This window comes from Nansenia antarctica (assembly GCF_963989245.1).
Source record: "Nansenia antarctica genome assembly, chromosome: 3".
In the NCBI taxonomy this organism is placed as follows: domain Eukaryota; kingdom Metazoa; phylum Chordata; class Actinopteri; order Argentiniformes; family Microstomatidae; genus Nansenia; species Nansenia antarctica.
In genome coordinates, this window is record NC_137688.1 from 21898649 (window position 1) to 21914366 (window position 15718).

Genomic DNA, 15718 nt, shown 5'->3' on the forward strand with positions numbered 1-15718 from the left:
GGCTGATCTTTTGCCATAACCTGAAGCAGCCATAGATGACCCTTCCATTCACTGCGAGTGAGTGGAGCCAGAGATAAGGTGAACTTGGTGTTTTAAGTGATAAACGGTGAGTACCCCCAACACCGCATTATCCAGTTTTAAAGCCATTTAGATCCGCATGAAGGTACTGTCTTGGTCTTCAACTGTGTTTAGAGAAAATGTTTAACAAAATGGGTAATTCCATATCAAATCAACACAAATATGACCTTCTTGATTCTGAAAGTTTCCACAAATGTTTTAAAAACTACGTTAATTGCACTATACTGTAAATTATGTACATTGTAGTCATTGCTACTACACTACTGCACTACTTTTGCACTACCAGTGTAATACCACTGCAATTTCTTTCTTACTTATTGCTTTTTATTACTACCTTATTATGTTTTATTGTTGGTCATATAGAATGACCCCATGGTGACCCAGAAACTCTGCGAGCATTGTGTCCTCCATTCTTTTTGCAGTTTTTACTATTACACCACTATTACTGATTATCACTGAGCTAGAAATCGAAAGTGTTTTTGATTCACATTTGCTTCACTAGAAATGGACGCGACAGTTGACCAATACAAGTTTTGTGTTGCATGTCTCATGTCGCATGTTTCATTTACATTTTGGCTTGTGGCTAGTGGAGCTTCCGGCTAAGCCATTAGGTGTGAAACATGCCCAGAGGTGGAGCTAGCCTGTCATGCATATTGGAGTGAGGCATGAGTGTTGCTTTAAGTTGTTACAGTTTTTTACGATTGCTAAGTCGCAGGGTTCAAAACTGAAGTCACATTGTCAAAACTCTTCATACAGTCAGCGAAACAGAAGTCCATGTGGACCTCATTTTTACATTGCTTTCACACAAAATGCATTCAATGACCACGTTCTCCAAAATCCATGAACTCTTCTCTCATTCAAACTCCCCCACCTGCAAAACACTATGTATTTGCAACACATTTTTCCAATGTTAACACACTGTGTTCAAAACTGTGAAGAACACATTCAAAACAGAATGATTTGGTGAATTTTTGCAGTAAACATATTGAAATGTCTAGAAAATATTAGCAGAATATATACAATGAAATGAAATAGACTAGATGCATTTCCAGGGAAGACATTAGATGTGACCAGATGCAGACTAGAGGGTGGACAACCACCTCAGGAGTGAGATTTTTTTTGTGTGATTGCTATTGTATTGTAGCGAGGGAATTTCTGTGTTTTCTAAGTAAAACAAAAAAACACTAAAGGATAGAAACAAATTGCGGCGTTTCTGATTCATTCTTTTTGCCTAATACTTTACAGTTGTACAGTCAACTATTCTGTCTATGATTACTATAAATCAAAGTTATCAAACCATTCTTATAATGAAATATTGATTCTTGTGAAAATCATTCAAACTATGTAATGCTCCCTGTTGTTAGTGTTTTGTAGGTCAGAGTGTTATGAATGACTGTGTATGCTTATTGCTTTCTGAGTGAACATTGTTGCCAGTGTATGGTTGAACAAGCTTCTTTTGAGACATGAAGTCTCTCAATGAGGTGTTTGGCCAAGATGCATGTTAGTAATGCAGACTGTATGAAGAGTTTTGACAATGTGACTTCAGTTTTGAACACTGCCACTTAGTAATCATTAAAAACTCCAGGCATCCAGTTTAGGAGAACGCTTAAGCGCTAAAAGACTGAGAATTGTATTAAGAATTTGAGCATTTAGGAATGACTCTAAAGGCAAACAATTGCAGAAAATGTATCTCAAAGTATTTGTTTGTGCAGCCTATGGGTTTACTGGAAGTGGAACTGTGTGTGAGAGGGTGAGTGAGTGAGAGATTGTTTACGCCCGTCACTGCACTGTCATAGCCTAATGCTACAGCACGGGCACCTGCTCTCATTAGCATTGTCAGAATGCCTGTATTGATGGTTGTCAGACCCTGCATGATTCTCACTCCAGTTACATAACTGCCTCCAGCTCACTGGCCCCAAACAGGACCTGATAACAACTCTCAGGCAGGGAGGGGTCAGATGGTTTTGGCCCAATCTGATTATGCCAGCATTGTCTGTTTAATAGTCGGACATGCCGTTCTGGCCACCGTGCGTGTTAGTGTCTGTAACAGCGCCTCTCTGGGTCTGTCCGACTGTTTTGCAGCTCGGCTGTGGAAGCGATGAGGAAGAGCCTCTCTCCTTCCCCCAGCGAGTCCCTCAGCACGGGCAGGGTCTTTGGGATCCCCTTGGAGGAGGTGCAGCAGAGTGGGCCGCCAGGCCTGGAGGTTCCTCTGCTGGTGAAGCACATCGTGGAGTACATCGAGGAGCATGGTGAGTAGGCCACTCACACATAGGAACACACACACCATTTCTAACGTTGAGTGAGCACAGAATGGAAGAAAACTTTTTTGAAACCGAAGCACTTCTCCAATAAATTCTCCCTTTCTTTTCTCTTGTTTGTGCCTAATGGACTGAGGAGAGCTTCACATGTAACAGCTCTAAAACAAATGCACCCCTCGGTGGCTTTAGAACGGTTTCCTGACTAGTCCCAACTTTGACAGCATATCACCACAGTCCTGAAGGTCTTTATTACCACATTAATACATTTAAGAAAGCTGATTTATAGGAATTGAAGAATAGACTAATAGACAACATTGTGAATCCATTTACAAAACATTTACTTACATGTATAGGCCTATATTAAAGGCGCAGGATGTATTATTTTTTGTTTTGTTGCAATATTGCATACTGTTGCCAAACTGAAATTCGCTCCATTTCTCATAAAAACATTGTAGGTTGACAGAGTTGTGTCGCAGTCAAGTGCGATTGTATATCAGTCATGCAGCAGACACGCATGCTCACCCACAGACACGCATACAGAGAGCTGAGCCACTGTGAAACCAAAAGCGTCTGCGTTTATGATACGTTTATGACTGATGACTCATAATAACTCCCTGGATTGTCACTGGAGATGCTTCTCCTGATTTTAGATCAAAGCCAAGATTGTTTAAGTGTACAGTATATTTGCTCTCCGACAGCAGTTATTTTTATACGGTCCATGGTCCATAGCTGAAAGTGTGGAAGTGACCTACGAAGGCCAGAAAACAACAGTTGTGCTGAGCCAAAACTGGTCCTACAAGATGACAGACCAAAAATGTGGTTTGCAAAGATAGTCTGATTAAAATAAACTGTGAAAAAGATGTCGTTCCTCCATTGCATAACATTTCACCACTTCCATCAAGGTGTGGGAGGAGCAGAAAGGACCTGGTGCCAGATTCACAAACTGTTCTTAAGCAATGAAGTTTGCATGAGAAAAATAAAATGGTTAAGAGGATATTTCGTCATACCTCAAGTCTTAATATTTGCTATTCCTAGACAGGACCATATGGACGAACATCTGTAATCATGATAATGATCAATATTTCTAAATAGAACATTTGCTATTAGGATATCGATAAGGCTAATACTTTTTGAAGTAAAGCTTTTGTTTGAAGAGGGCTTTTGACAACATATCTGTGATTTGTGTGTACAGGGAGGCTTGACCTGGAGGGCCTGTTCCTGGTTAACGGCAACGCAGAGCGGGTGGAGTGGCTCCGGCAGCGCTATGACAACGGAGACGAGGTGGACCTGGAGAAGGAGGCTGACCTGGCCTCGGCCGTCAGCCTGCTGCGCCTCTTCCTGCAGGAGCTCCCTGAGCCCGTCATCCCTGCAGCGCTGCAGGCCCACATTCTGCAGCTTTACCAAGGTCGGCTCCTCTTCCTTCAGCCCCCCTTTCTGTGTCCATCTAGCCCTGTTTTAAGGCTTAGCCTTTGATCATTGAGTTACTCCATCAGATCTATACTTATCATCTACACTAAGTCTTTCATCCCTATCCTTTCGCCTCCCTCCACTTCCCACTCCATTATAACTCCCATACCTCCTTACTTATTCTCATCTGTAGTCTATAATATTCAATATTTTGTTTTGTGGCGTCCAGACTACAGCAGCGAAGAGGAGCTAGCCCGAAATATGAAGTACTTCCTACAGCAGTTGCCTCAGGTCAGCTACAGCCTGCTGCGCTTCCTGTGCCGCTTCCTGTCCAGTGTTGCGTCCCTCCAGGAGGAGAGCTGGAGCTTTGGAGCCCTCGCTGCTGTCTTTGGTCCTGACATCTTCCAGTAAGATCCAATACATGCTAAATTGCATTTTTTAATTATTATTCTAATAGCTCATGGTATCAATGAGTGGCACCATAGGACTCTCATTCTTTATAAAACGTTGCATATTGTTTTGATACTATTTAGTCTCTGGTGTGTCTCCCCAAAGGCTATAATCCTATTTCGACTGAATAGACTTTTTGTGACCTATACAAGAGCTGATCTGAGACCATCTCCTCTGTCCTCTAGCTTAGACACAGATGTAGAAGACCTGAAGGAGCAGGAGTCAGTAAGCCGCATTCTGGGGGAGTTGTTAGAAAACCAGGAGGAGTTTTTCGACTCTGAGGACGATGACGTTTCCACCACCAATGACTACAGCTCCATCAACGAGCAGGTATGGACCCCACCTCTCCATTCTCCTCCTGACGGGAGTTCTAAACTGAGTGTAACAGACTTCTTCTGCGTTGTGTAATTAAGCTTGCAGGCAGCAGTTTCCCAGTCAGTTAGTGTTTATTCTCATCTGTTGGTCAAGATAATATGCAGGCTCACATCATACATTGCAGCCATCCACGTGCGATCATGCACGTCGGTGCGTTCCCACAGACTGAGCTTTTACGTTGACCGAAGTCTCAACAATACAAATATAATATATATATTATAATAAGTTATAATATAATATACAATATATAATTACAATAATTGTACCTGTTGGTCAAGATAACATGCAGGCTCACATCACACATTGCAGCCATCCACGTGCGGTCATACACTGTGCAAGAAGAATGTGGAATCATTAGCTAGCTACTCTTGTACTAGCTTAACACAAATAAAATAAAATATATCATCTATAAGGTTTTATAACATCCATCATAGGTTTCTGAAAAACTTTCTACAAAATAATGGAATTTGTATCTTCCTATAGATATTTACAATATTATAATCAGTTTTAAGAGGAGTGCTTTTCAATTTTGACCTTACCTTTGGTGTGTTCCCACAGACCGAGACAGCTTTATGTCACATGGTCCCAAGTCGCAAGACACGCCAACCAATCGGCAATCATTGAATAGGCATGGGGAATAGCCAATATTAACCTATTTACATGAGCCTATCTGATGTTACTCATACCATATTGAATTGCCAAACCACCACAGGCCAAGGTCTTGGAGGTAGATAGCCCACATAGACGTAGACGTAGATTCCAGTTTGTCAGGATCTTGCCATGGAATGAGGAAACCGTTGGTTGTGAAACTATGTTGTGTTGTATTTCTCTTATGATCATTTGTTTATCTCCAGGGGGGTTTTAAAAGAAGAACTGAAGCAGAAAAATAGTCACCTTTTCGAAAAGAGTTCATGTAGCATCGGTAGTCAATCATCAAGGTGAAATCATCCAGTGCAGTCCCTCTTTAAGAAGTAGGCCTATACTCTCCACCCACTCTGAGTCTGGCACTGCCAGGAAAAACGAAAGATTATGAAAGAGATTATGGAATTACTGCTTTGTTTGTTTGAACCAGTCAAAATGTTGAGTTTAGTTTTTGCCCCAAGCCAGAGAGTAGCAAAGAGCCTGATGAAAGTGAGTTTGTCTTTTTTTATGACTGCAGTTTTCTCCTTGTGTCCCTATCAGGCGTTCTTACTCATAGTCTTTGGAAAAGGCTTGTCTGTGTCTGTCTGTCTTTGGAAAACACAAATGTTGGCTCCTTTTTAGCAATGAGCAGTTGTTCAAGAGCACCTTTCAGCCATGTCTCCCCAGCATCTACGCACACCAGCCCGCAGATCAGTTCTAGGTAGATGCTGCACCCTCTAAAATCTGGACCTAATCCTCTGTCGCAGCATATTTGCATTCCAGAGGCAGGCACTCTCTTACACAGGAAGCGGACAATGATAAGCCATAAATTCCTTCCATGTGACTCCCCCCCACCCTCCCCCCGGCCCCACCCTGTATTGTGACTGAGTAGCCGAGGGAAAGGTTTCATAAATGGCCCTCTGTATAATTATGTAAAATTGCCCTATGTATAGTATGGATAACCATTACTGGCCTAATGATGTATCTGTGGATCTGACACCTGCGGCAGTCTCCGGGGAGTTTTTGATTTCATAACAGACCTTTAGGAGTATGAGACGGACTATCCAAGCCAGGCTAAATCAAGGAAGGAACACTGCGTCTCCTGAGGTCTGGTCGAGAACGTGAAGCGTAGTGGCGAAGCTTTCGTTTCAATGCATTTCAAAAAGGGTAGTGGAGCCCTATGGTTGTGCAGGGTTGAGCTGAGCTTTGTTGTTCCTGGGGCAGGGTCATCATGCTCTGCTGTCCCATATGAATAAGGCTATGCAGCAGCAGCAGCAGCTCTTAGCAGGGTTGAGTAGCAGTGTTGTTCTGTGGAGTGCGAGAACGCTGGCAACTAATTGGAGAACAGGCAACCCAGTTGGATGAAAGCCAGGGTAACGAAGGAGCACTTGACAGCTCACAAGGGTCTCATGTAATTAATAGCTTTATCCGGTCCTGTTGGAAGGACTGGATGATCTGGGGACTTACTTACTGGTCCCATCCCTCCAGACCTGCTCCATATAGCTTACCTCAGTCAGGGCAGTTCTGCCGATGCTCTACTTTAGCCTGCGTCGTGTGCATCAGGAACTGCATAGGCCCTGATTTATCAAAACATGATCGAATTTAGAGTTATTTTGGACGGAGTAATAGACGTACATCAAATGTTGCGTTCGATTAATCAAATGTTTGTATACTACTGATCTGAGCGTAAATTGTTGATGAATCAGACGTTCAGTGATTTTTTAATTACCATTCAATACACCTCCTCGTCAATACACCTCCTCGTCACCCTATGTGTAGACTATACCTGAAACATATAGGCTAAAGCGTGAAGCTTGTAAGTGTGGGGCAGCATGGCAATGCAGGGGATATATAGCCTAATTGTCTTTATGACACTTCAACATTTTGTTCTTACGTCTCCGTTGGCGGTCTGGAGAATTTTCGATTAGACGATCTGGCTTGAATTGAACTGGACAGAGGAATGGGGAAATGTCATTGGATGTTACATACTAAGAACATGCCTGTAGAATGGCTGCCTGTTCTTATGTCGTCTTTTCCGACCAGCTAGGACTAGGCTATTTTACAGAGAGTTGTTGCCTAGTGCTAGCTTGTAACATTGAAGAAAATGTAAGAAAAACTGAATTATGTTTTTTTGCAAGACATTTGATTGGTTTGACGTGTTGCGAGGTGTCACTCATTTCAAACGGGTTTCCACCTCTTGTAGCTACTCTGCCAACAATTTCCCAAGGCTTTCAGATCTATGAAATCCAGTGGAAAGAAAACACATGGCAAGGGAAAAACTCCCTGAATAGAAGAAACCTTGAGAGGACCAGGTTCATAGGGGGACCCCCCCTCTGCTGGATGGTTGGGTGAGATCAGTAAGTTACAAAATAAACTTAAACTAATCAGGAATACGACGAGGCTTACAACTAGCCCAAACCCCTAGCTAAAACCTCCAGATCGGTGGCGCCAGCCTTAATTGTCATGTGCCCCCACCCCTGTCCTGAGCCAGGCCACAGGCCAAGGCCATGCCCTTTTGTTCCCATATTCTTGCCTCTGCCCACTGGCCCACAGCGGGCAAACCTGCCCAGCTAACACACAAAGCCCTCTCTCTTAAATTTGTCATCCGATTAGTGCGTCTGGAACTTTCCATAGAATCAGAGAGGGGTCTTTTTTCAGTTTCTTTGTTGGTGTGAGATTCAGTCTCTGCTAGTGTGGGCTGGTTCACCGCGCTTGACTTGGAGTCATGACAGCCATGTTTGAAACTAGTCAGAATGTTTAAACAAGTTGTTCAATGTCGGCTATTCATTATAGTAACAAGTGAATGTGAACAATCCTCTAAATGTTTTCAGAATCCCCCCCAATCTCAGGTCTTATATTAAATTGGCTAATGTTGTTCCATTATCCGATTGTTCTCCTTTTATATTTAGCAGACAAAAAGTGTTACCTGTATTGGTTACAGTATTGTATTGAGTATTGATAACTCATTGCTCTAAGGATCTGTTGTAGTTGGGAAAAATGCAGTGTAGTGTAGTTTAATAATCATGGACCTGCATTAAAAATATTAAGTGTGCAAATACGTTTGTTATTCAGGATCTGTTGTAGGAAAATGTGAAAGTATTTTTTAAATTTCCTATCCACAATTAACCTCGCTCCCAGGCTATTACAGGCTATTATTATTATGTATGTACGCATATACGTTTGGAATACCAACGATTCAAACTGGGCCTTCATAGGAGTGAATTTACTGAGGGAAGTAATCATTATTTGATTTTAGCAAGTCACCAGACTGAGGCTGAATCAGACACATGTGGTGTACCAACACTGAATCAGACTCATGTGGAGTACCAACACTGAATCAGACATGTGGTGTACCAACACTGAATCAGACACATGTGGTGTACCACCAACACTGAATCAGACACATGTGGTGTACCACCAACACTGAATCAGACACATGTGGTGTACCAACACTGAATCAGACACATGTACCAACACTGGGGGAGATGTGCTGTCAGAGATGATTGATGTGAGATAAAGCCAATGGCTACGCATCATGAATTTTCCCCAAATCTTTGAAATGGCCAAATTTGATGCGCTGGTCCACCAGACTTTCCGAGCATATTGGGCGGAAGTGTCTGGGAACAAGATGAATCCTCAAAAGACCGTTTTGAAGCTGCTGTCAGCAATATTTTCTGGAATTCCGGGGCGCTTGGTGGCATTGCACTAAGGCGTCAGCCATGTAATCGCAGGGTCCTCGGTTTGATTCCGGCCGTCGACATTTCCTGCATGTCATCCCTCCTCTCTTTCACCTATCTTTCCTATCAATCTCTACTATCTTTATCCCAATAAATCGTAAATATATTTTAAAATATATATGTATCTTTTTCCCCAGGAATTTCAAATAATGAAATACCCCTTGATCGTAATGGACTTGAATAAAATAGCTGTCTTACCACATCATAACCTAAACAACGAGGAACTATTACAAAACTATGACTACTACTATTACTATGTAGGCTATAGCTTAAAATCATGTTTTAAAAAAAGAAGCTAATGCTTCTCTAATGGAATATACAGATGCAGCAATTAGGGATGCCCCGATCGATTAGAAATCAGAATCAGACAATATTCAGTAAAAATATGAGATCGGGAAAATCCGATAATGCTTTCTAGTTGCCGATCATGACAACCGATCAATGACGCAAACAACGCAAGTCAACTCATTCTTAGAATGAATGGCAGCTACGAACACAGCATTGAACGGTGTGGACCTCAGTTCTCTTGCCGTCTTCCTCTTATCAGAAATGTCCATAGGTTCCATGGCTTGTAGAGAGACTGTAAAGCTTTCTATAATCTCCCCCACGGAATCAGAGGCTCCGGGGCACAGACCAGAAAGGTGCCGGTGGTGGTGGTGGTGGTGAAAACTCCATCCTGAAACTCCATTCTCTCAGGCATGAAAGAATTGAGGTCCACAACTCCATCCTGAAACTCCATTCTCTCAGGCATGAAAGAATTGAGGTCCACACCGTTCAATGCTGTGTTTGTAGCTTTAGTGACAGGTGCCATTCATTCTAACAACACACACACACACACACACACTGTAAAGTATATAGCACACATACCATGAAGCAAAACATGATGTCACATGCTCATTAACCTAAACGAGCCACGCTGGAAAACTCACTTTGATTGGATTCATATTATTTATTTATTTTGTTTGCAATAATACAAAGTGGTTCCAAGACATAATAATGTCAAATATTATGAGGCAATGTTATAGCCATTTTATTTGTTAGGCTATTTTATTTTATTTTTTTCCAGCCTGGGAATAAATGAATAATGTGTTACTTAATTCACTATCAGTTTTCTTGAGTTCATATTTCTTTAGACTACAACAGATGTTAATTAAAAACACAAAAGATTGGTATCGGCAGATATTGTTCATAGATGATCGGTATCAGTGGCAAAAAACCGGTATCGGGGCATCCCTAGCAGCTATACAGATTAATCAAGTTCCATTTTCATGTGAAAATGTGTTTGTTCCATTGTTTACTTGTTTGTTGTTTTGAGCCTGTATGTAAAAATCTGATTTGATGAAAATCCTCTCCCCCCCCTGAGCCTTGAGTCATATCCATCTGCATAGACGATGAGGGGCGAGGCCTTGAAAGCCAATCAGAGCTGTCAGAAAAAGCTGTTGCTGTGACATGGTGGCTGTGACACCACAGCAGATGCAGCTGGCATAGCCAGCCAGAGAGAGGGAATGTTTATGGATGTAGCATGTCACAATAAGGGCAAGGCTGGGGTGTCTGTTTTGTTTAATAGGACAATAATGTTTATTATATTAGTCATTCATTTTCTCAGTTATCTCTCTCTGTCTCCTTGACATGCGTAAGTCCTTGACTTGAGTTGTGATATGAGTTATAGATCTTTAGGGAATGTCTTGTAGTGAATTGCCCATCATATTACCAGGCACTGCACTGTCATAATCCAGGTGGATATTTTAAGGTGTTGTTGACAACATTGGTTCAGTAAAAAAAAGGAACAGCCTGGCTGAAAATATATCCACTAATTGGTCTCTATCAAGATCATGTAACAGATGTTTTGTTTTGTTTTTCTGTGCATTTCGGCGCACATTAATTGGTTGTAGCCTTCTGGTTTTGTGTTGAGTGGTTGGGCTGGGCGGTATACAGTTGGGTTTTTTATTATACCGGTCCGGTATAATCCACACTGTGATATGGAATGACTGACTATCATCAAAACTTTTGCTTCTCTTGTCATAACGTGCACAACAGTTTAATTAATAACTTTAATGTGTGTGTATTTACTCTCACCGAACACTTTATTAGGAACACCTGTGGGCATACATGGTGTGGGGAATGTTTTCTTGGCACACTTTGGACCCGTTAATACCAATCAATCATCGCTTGAATGCCACAGCCTATTTGAGTGTTGTTGCTGACCATGTGCATCCCTTCATGGCCACAATTTACACATCTTCTATTGGCTATTTCCACTATTATAATACACCATGTCATAAAGCAAAAGTTGTCTCAAACCGGTGTTATGAACATGACAATGAGTTCAGTGTTTTTCAGTGGCCTTCCCAGTCATCGATCTAAATCCAATGGAACACCTTTGGGATGTAGTAGGACGGGAGATGTATAACTTGAAAGTGCACCTGAAAAATGGACATAAGATTGACACGCTATAACAACATGAAGTGACACATTTCCATTGAGACAGGAATACAGTTTTAGGTTATAGAGGGATTGAGACTGGAACATAGGCTACAGTATCCAGGAGAGGAAAATATAATTTCCCTTCCCATGTAATCCTCTACTCACTGGATAACAGACTTCATGGCTATGGTGACAGACAGGTAAGCCTATGTAGTGCATTGTGCATAGGCTTATCACATTTGTGACTGTCTGAAGATTCACAATGGTGGCTTAAGAGGCACAAGTTCTTGTTTTAAAGGCTTAGGGGTATCCCGTGGTGTTTTTGGTAATGTTTTGAAGTGAGTCGTGCATTGAGTCAAGTTGTGCATACTCATTAAACATATTTAGAACTTAAATTATTAAGAAACCCAAAAATATCCTCCAATACTGTCAACAATAATAGGATATTTAGGCAATATCGCCCAGCTCTAGATAGTTAGAATTGCTGTGAGAGTTCTGTGATTATTGACCTTAATTACCAATGGTACTGGATGATCATGGTGTTCATGGTGTTTTCATTGTGAGAGTACCCACAAGATACTGGTATCAAAACACTCAGTAATGGTGGCCCGTAGATGGCCACAGGTTGTCCTCCCTAGCAGATTGTTAGATTCCAACTTACTTACACCTGCTGATAAGATGGTGGCTGCTGGAGTTCCCCTTTTTAAAATGTCCCCCTATCCTCTTTCACCTAACAGATCACTGAGCTCCTGGACGACGAGAAACTGGAGGCGTGTGACGAGCTGCCCCAGGACAGCGAGGACGCCCTTGACTCTGGCTCCCCCCAACACACACAGGAGTCCCCCTCTTCAAGGTAAGAGTTCCCCACCGTCTCCCTCTCCCTGGCCCGCGTCTACCCAGCCACATCTCTCAGGTTTCAGACTGTGGAAATCAAGCTGGGCATGGGGAGGTTATTTAGTACTCAGACGTGTGCTTGCTTTGGGGACATTCCCCCATATGCATGTGGCATTCCTGACCCGCTGATGGCTCTACAACAGCTAGCCTGTGTTTTTCAGCATTGGGGCAAGCAATGAAGACCTCACAGTGTCTTTTGACTAGGTCAGCTCCCATGAATGAACTGCAGCGCATAGAATGTAGGGCTGGTGTTGTAAACAGTCTGGTGAAACAAAGAGATGTGTTTTGACCACTAGGTGTGCTTTTCTCTGCATACAGCTGCACTTGTAGTTATGCACATATCTGCAGTACTAAGCACTTTTTTTTCAGACTATTGTCTGTGAGAGATCAATAACGCTCCAACGCTCCAAATATCCAAATATTTAGTAATATTGTGTTGCTGCCCAACCCTAGTACAGATCACTGTACAGTATCATAATAATGACATTTGCTCTATCCAGTCAATCTCAGAGCTGTCAGGACTGAGCTGCACTAAATAGATTAAACCTCCCAGAGGGGAAATTAGGTGTTACAGCAACTCGCATCACAAACAACAACAACAACAACAACAACAACAACAACAACAACAACAGAATAAAGAGACAATAGAATAATAGAATAAAATAGACATTCTATACAGTAAGAACAATCCAGTATGATTTAACATCCCCCAGCCTGACTTTGATCACCCCGATCGAGCTGGAGGAGTTGTGCAGTCTTATTGCAGCAGGCAGAAAATATCTCCTATAAGGCTACTTAGTGTAACTATGTTGTAATCATTTGTTGCTAAAGGAGCTTCTCTGCTCTGCCACAGTGTCATGTAGGGGATGGGAGGGATTGTCCATGATGACCATGGAGTTTGGTGCTCATCCTCCTATTGGCCACCTCTTCCACAGTGTCCACCGTCTCCTTTGTCTTGCTGATGTTGTGTTGCAGGTGGTTCTGCTCACACCACTCAACAAAACTGTCCACCAGTCCTCTGTACTCGGTCTCCTGGACTCCACTGACACATACCACAATAGCAGAATCGTCTGAGAACTTATGCAGATCTGTGTTATCTGTGTTGTGTTATCAGTCAGTATCTGTTGTTGAAGTCAGAGGTATATAGGGTGAAGAGGGAAGGGAGCCAGAACTGTGTCCCAGGGGCACCAGTGCTTCTCACCACCCAGTCCGACACACATCCCTGCAGCCGTACAAACTGTGGCCTGTTGGTCAGGTAGTTCGTAGTGGAGTGGAGTTGGTGGAGCTCGGGGAGGGAGCACTGAGTCAAAACTGTTGAAGAACTGGTTCAACTTGTTGGCCCTGTCCAGATCTCCAGCCAGTTAGCCTGCTTGTAGCCGGTGATCTTCCTCACTTAGCAGGGCAGAGCATCTCCTGTCAGACGAGAGGTCAAGACCTAAGGAAATTCCCTCTTGGAGGTCTTTACCAGGAGCTTAACAAGACACATGGAATCAGAGCAGTGTACCTGCAGGCCCCACTTTGATCCAAACTGAAGGCCAGGTGCAACTGACAGCGAAATGTCAGGCTGGTCTGGAGGAACAGGCTTGTAAAATCCTGTTAATGGCGAACAGGACATGTTAACCTGTCTTGTGGTAGCCTAACTCAAGAACTAAACAATTATTCTGGACGGCAGGCTGTATATAGAGGCTTGTGCAAAGTACACAAATACAACACAAGATATAAAATACTCCGGTCACCAATATGTCACAGATTATGTACCCGTTCTGCTCAGCTATGCACCTCTTCTGCTAAACAATGAAATTGACTTGACCTGTTGGCTCTGCCTGATGTGTAGGCTAGACATAAACATGCATAAAGCTATGCAGGCCTGCCTCGCCTCCTCTCCCTCTGGGTTGGGTGGCGGTGCTTGGCCCACTTGCCCTGTATTTAAGGTGATTATAAACAGTAATCCCTAATCCACACAAACATAGGCACATGCACAAAGGCAGGGGGAAAAAGTCTACAAGTCTAAAGAGGCTTGAGTCATGCACATATCCCCAGGAGGCTGTTTATTAATTGTGACGCGCAGAAAAGGATGCGCATTGAGATGACCAGGGTTTTCACATGAAAACAGGTTCGGAGGAGTCATGGGAGAACGTCGGTGAGCTATAGACTATTCAGAGATTATGAACATAGCAGTCATGCATTGTTTAGAACCTATGTGGCGCTGCAGAAACAGCATGACCATAACGTCGCATGTTTGTAGTGATTTTGGATAATGTGTCTTTCTTGTAATATTTTGCACAGTGTTTCTTGATGCATGGTTTTAGGATTGGTGCAGGCCATTATGATGCATGGTTTTAGGATCGGTGCAGATTGGTGCAGGCCATTATCAGGCATGATAATCGCTCACCTTTTGGCGAAATTAGCTGTTTTGAATCCAAAATAGGTGACTTGCCTGAATCATATAGATCCGATGAGTTGTTGTTGTTGTTTTTTTTGGGGGGGGGGGCGGAGCGGCCCTTTAGTCTGGAACGCACGTTGAACGTTCGAACGATTAGATTTTGATGGCCCGTTGATGGCCCGGGCTACAGAAAAGCGAAGCAACGTAGCGAACAGGTGCGCAGGCGTGAAGGGCTGAAACTGTAATGTGCGCGTGAAACTCCTTGGTGAAGAAATTGGTGACAGAACGTCAGCCGTGGTTTTTGTATGCTGAGAGAAAGCAAGGACTGAAGTCACAAATACTGAGGTAAGAATGTAACGTTAACAAAACACAAATGGCTAGCTAACGATAGATGGCTAACTTTGGTAGGCCTACTAACATTTGGTAGGCTACAGTGTTTCCTCCAGGATTTTTTCCAATGGTGGCGGGTGTCCGGTTTTTTCGCGTGCACGCGCATGAAACGCGCACGCGCGCTCAAAACAACGTTTTTTTTCTTGTTTTTTTTAATACTTTTTTTTCTAATCACAGCCAAAACTAGAGGATGGCCAAAAAAATAATAATATGAATACAGAATATAAACTTGTGACTGACAGTCACATACACACACACAAAGATCATCAGCTATAATATAATACGAAGTAGGCCTACATGAACACAAAAGCGGCTAACGTTACTGATTAACTGTTTACTGTAGTGCAGAGAGATGGTAGTCGTAGGCGGCGTATCAAATGACAAAGCTAAACGTTTAATGAAGGACATGAACGATTGTCAACAACACACTCAAGCAGTAAATAGAACAGTCTAAACAACTTGGGTACTACGGACGGAACAATAGTCTCAACCTATAGTTCCGTGCGTGAATTATGTCAACCCACCACATTACAGAAGTAAAATCACAGTCAGATGGAGCATTCGGTAAACAGCTGAGTATCAGCTGAGTTAAAGAAAACAAACTCTTACCTTTGATGAGACCCACATGAGCCCTGTTTTCCCGTACTTCTCCCGTGTGTCTCTTATTGTCCAAATGTTCCCTGAATTTTAGCTGCATGTTT

The 15718-nt window shown here is 42.7% G+C and overlaps 1 protein-coding gene across 1 annotated transcript in view; it reads left to right on the forward strand.

The window, feature by feature from the left end:
* Nucleotides 1-2176: 2176 nt before the first annotated feature.
* fam13b (family with sequence similarity 13 member B) overlaps nt 2177-15718 on the forward strand; it is a gene marked incomplete at its 5' end in the record, with an annotated part of 38208 nt that continues 24666 nt past the window's right edge. The window contains 5 exons of the mRNA XM_080526887.1: nt 2177-2327; nt 3529-3741; nt 3973-4150; nt 4379-4523; nt 12088-12203. Coding sequence (XP_080383013.1) covers nt 2177-2327; nt 3529-3741; nt 3973-4150; nt 4379-4523; nt 12088-12203 — 803 coding nt within the window. The remainder of the gene's footprint in view (nt 2328-3528; nt 3742-3972; nt 4151-4378; nt 4524-12087; nt 12204-15718) is intronic.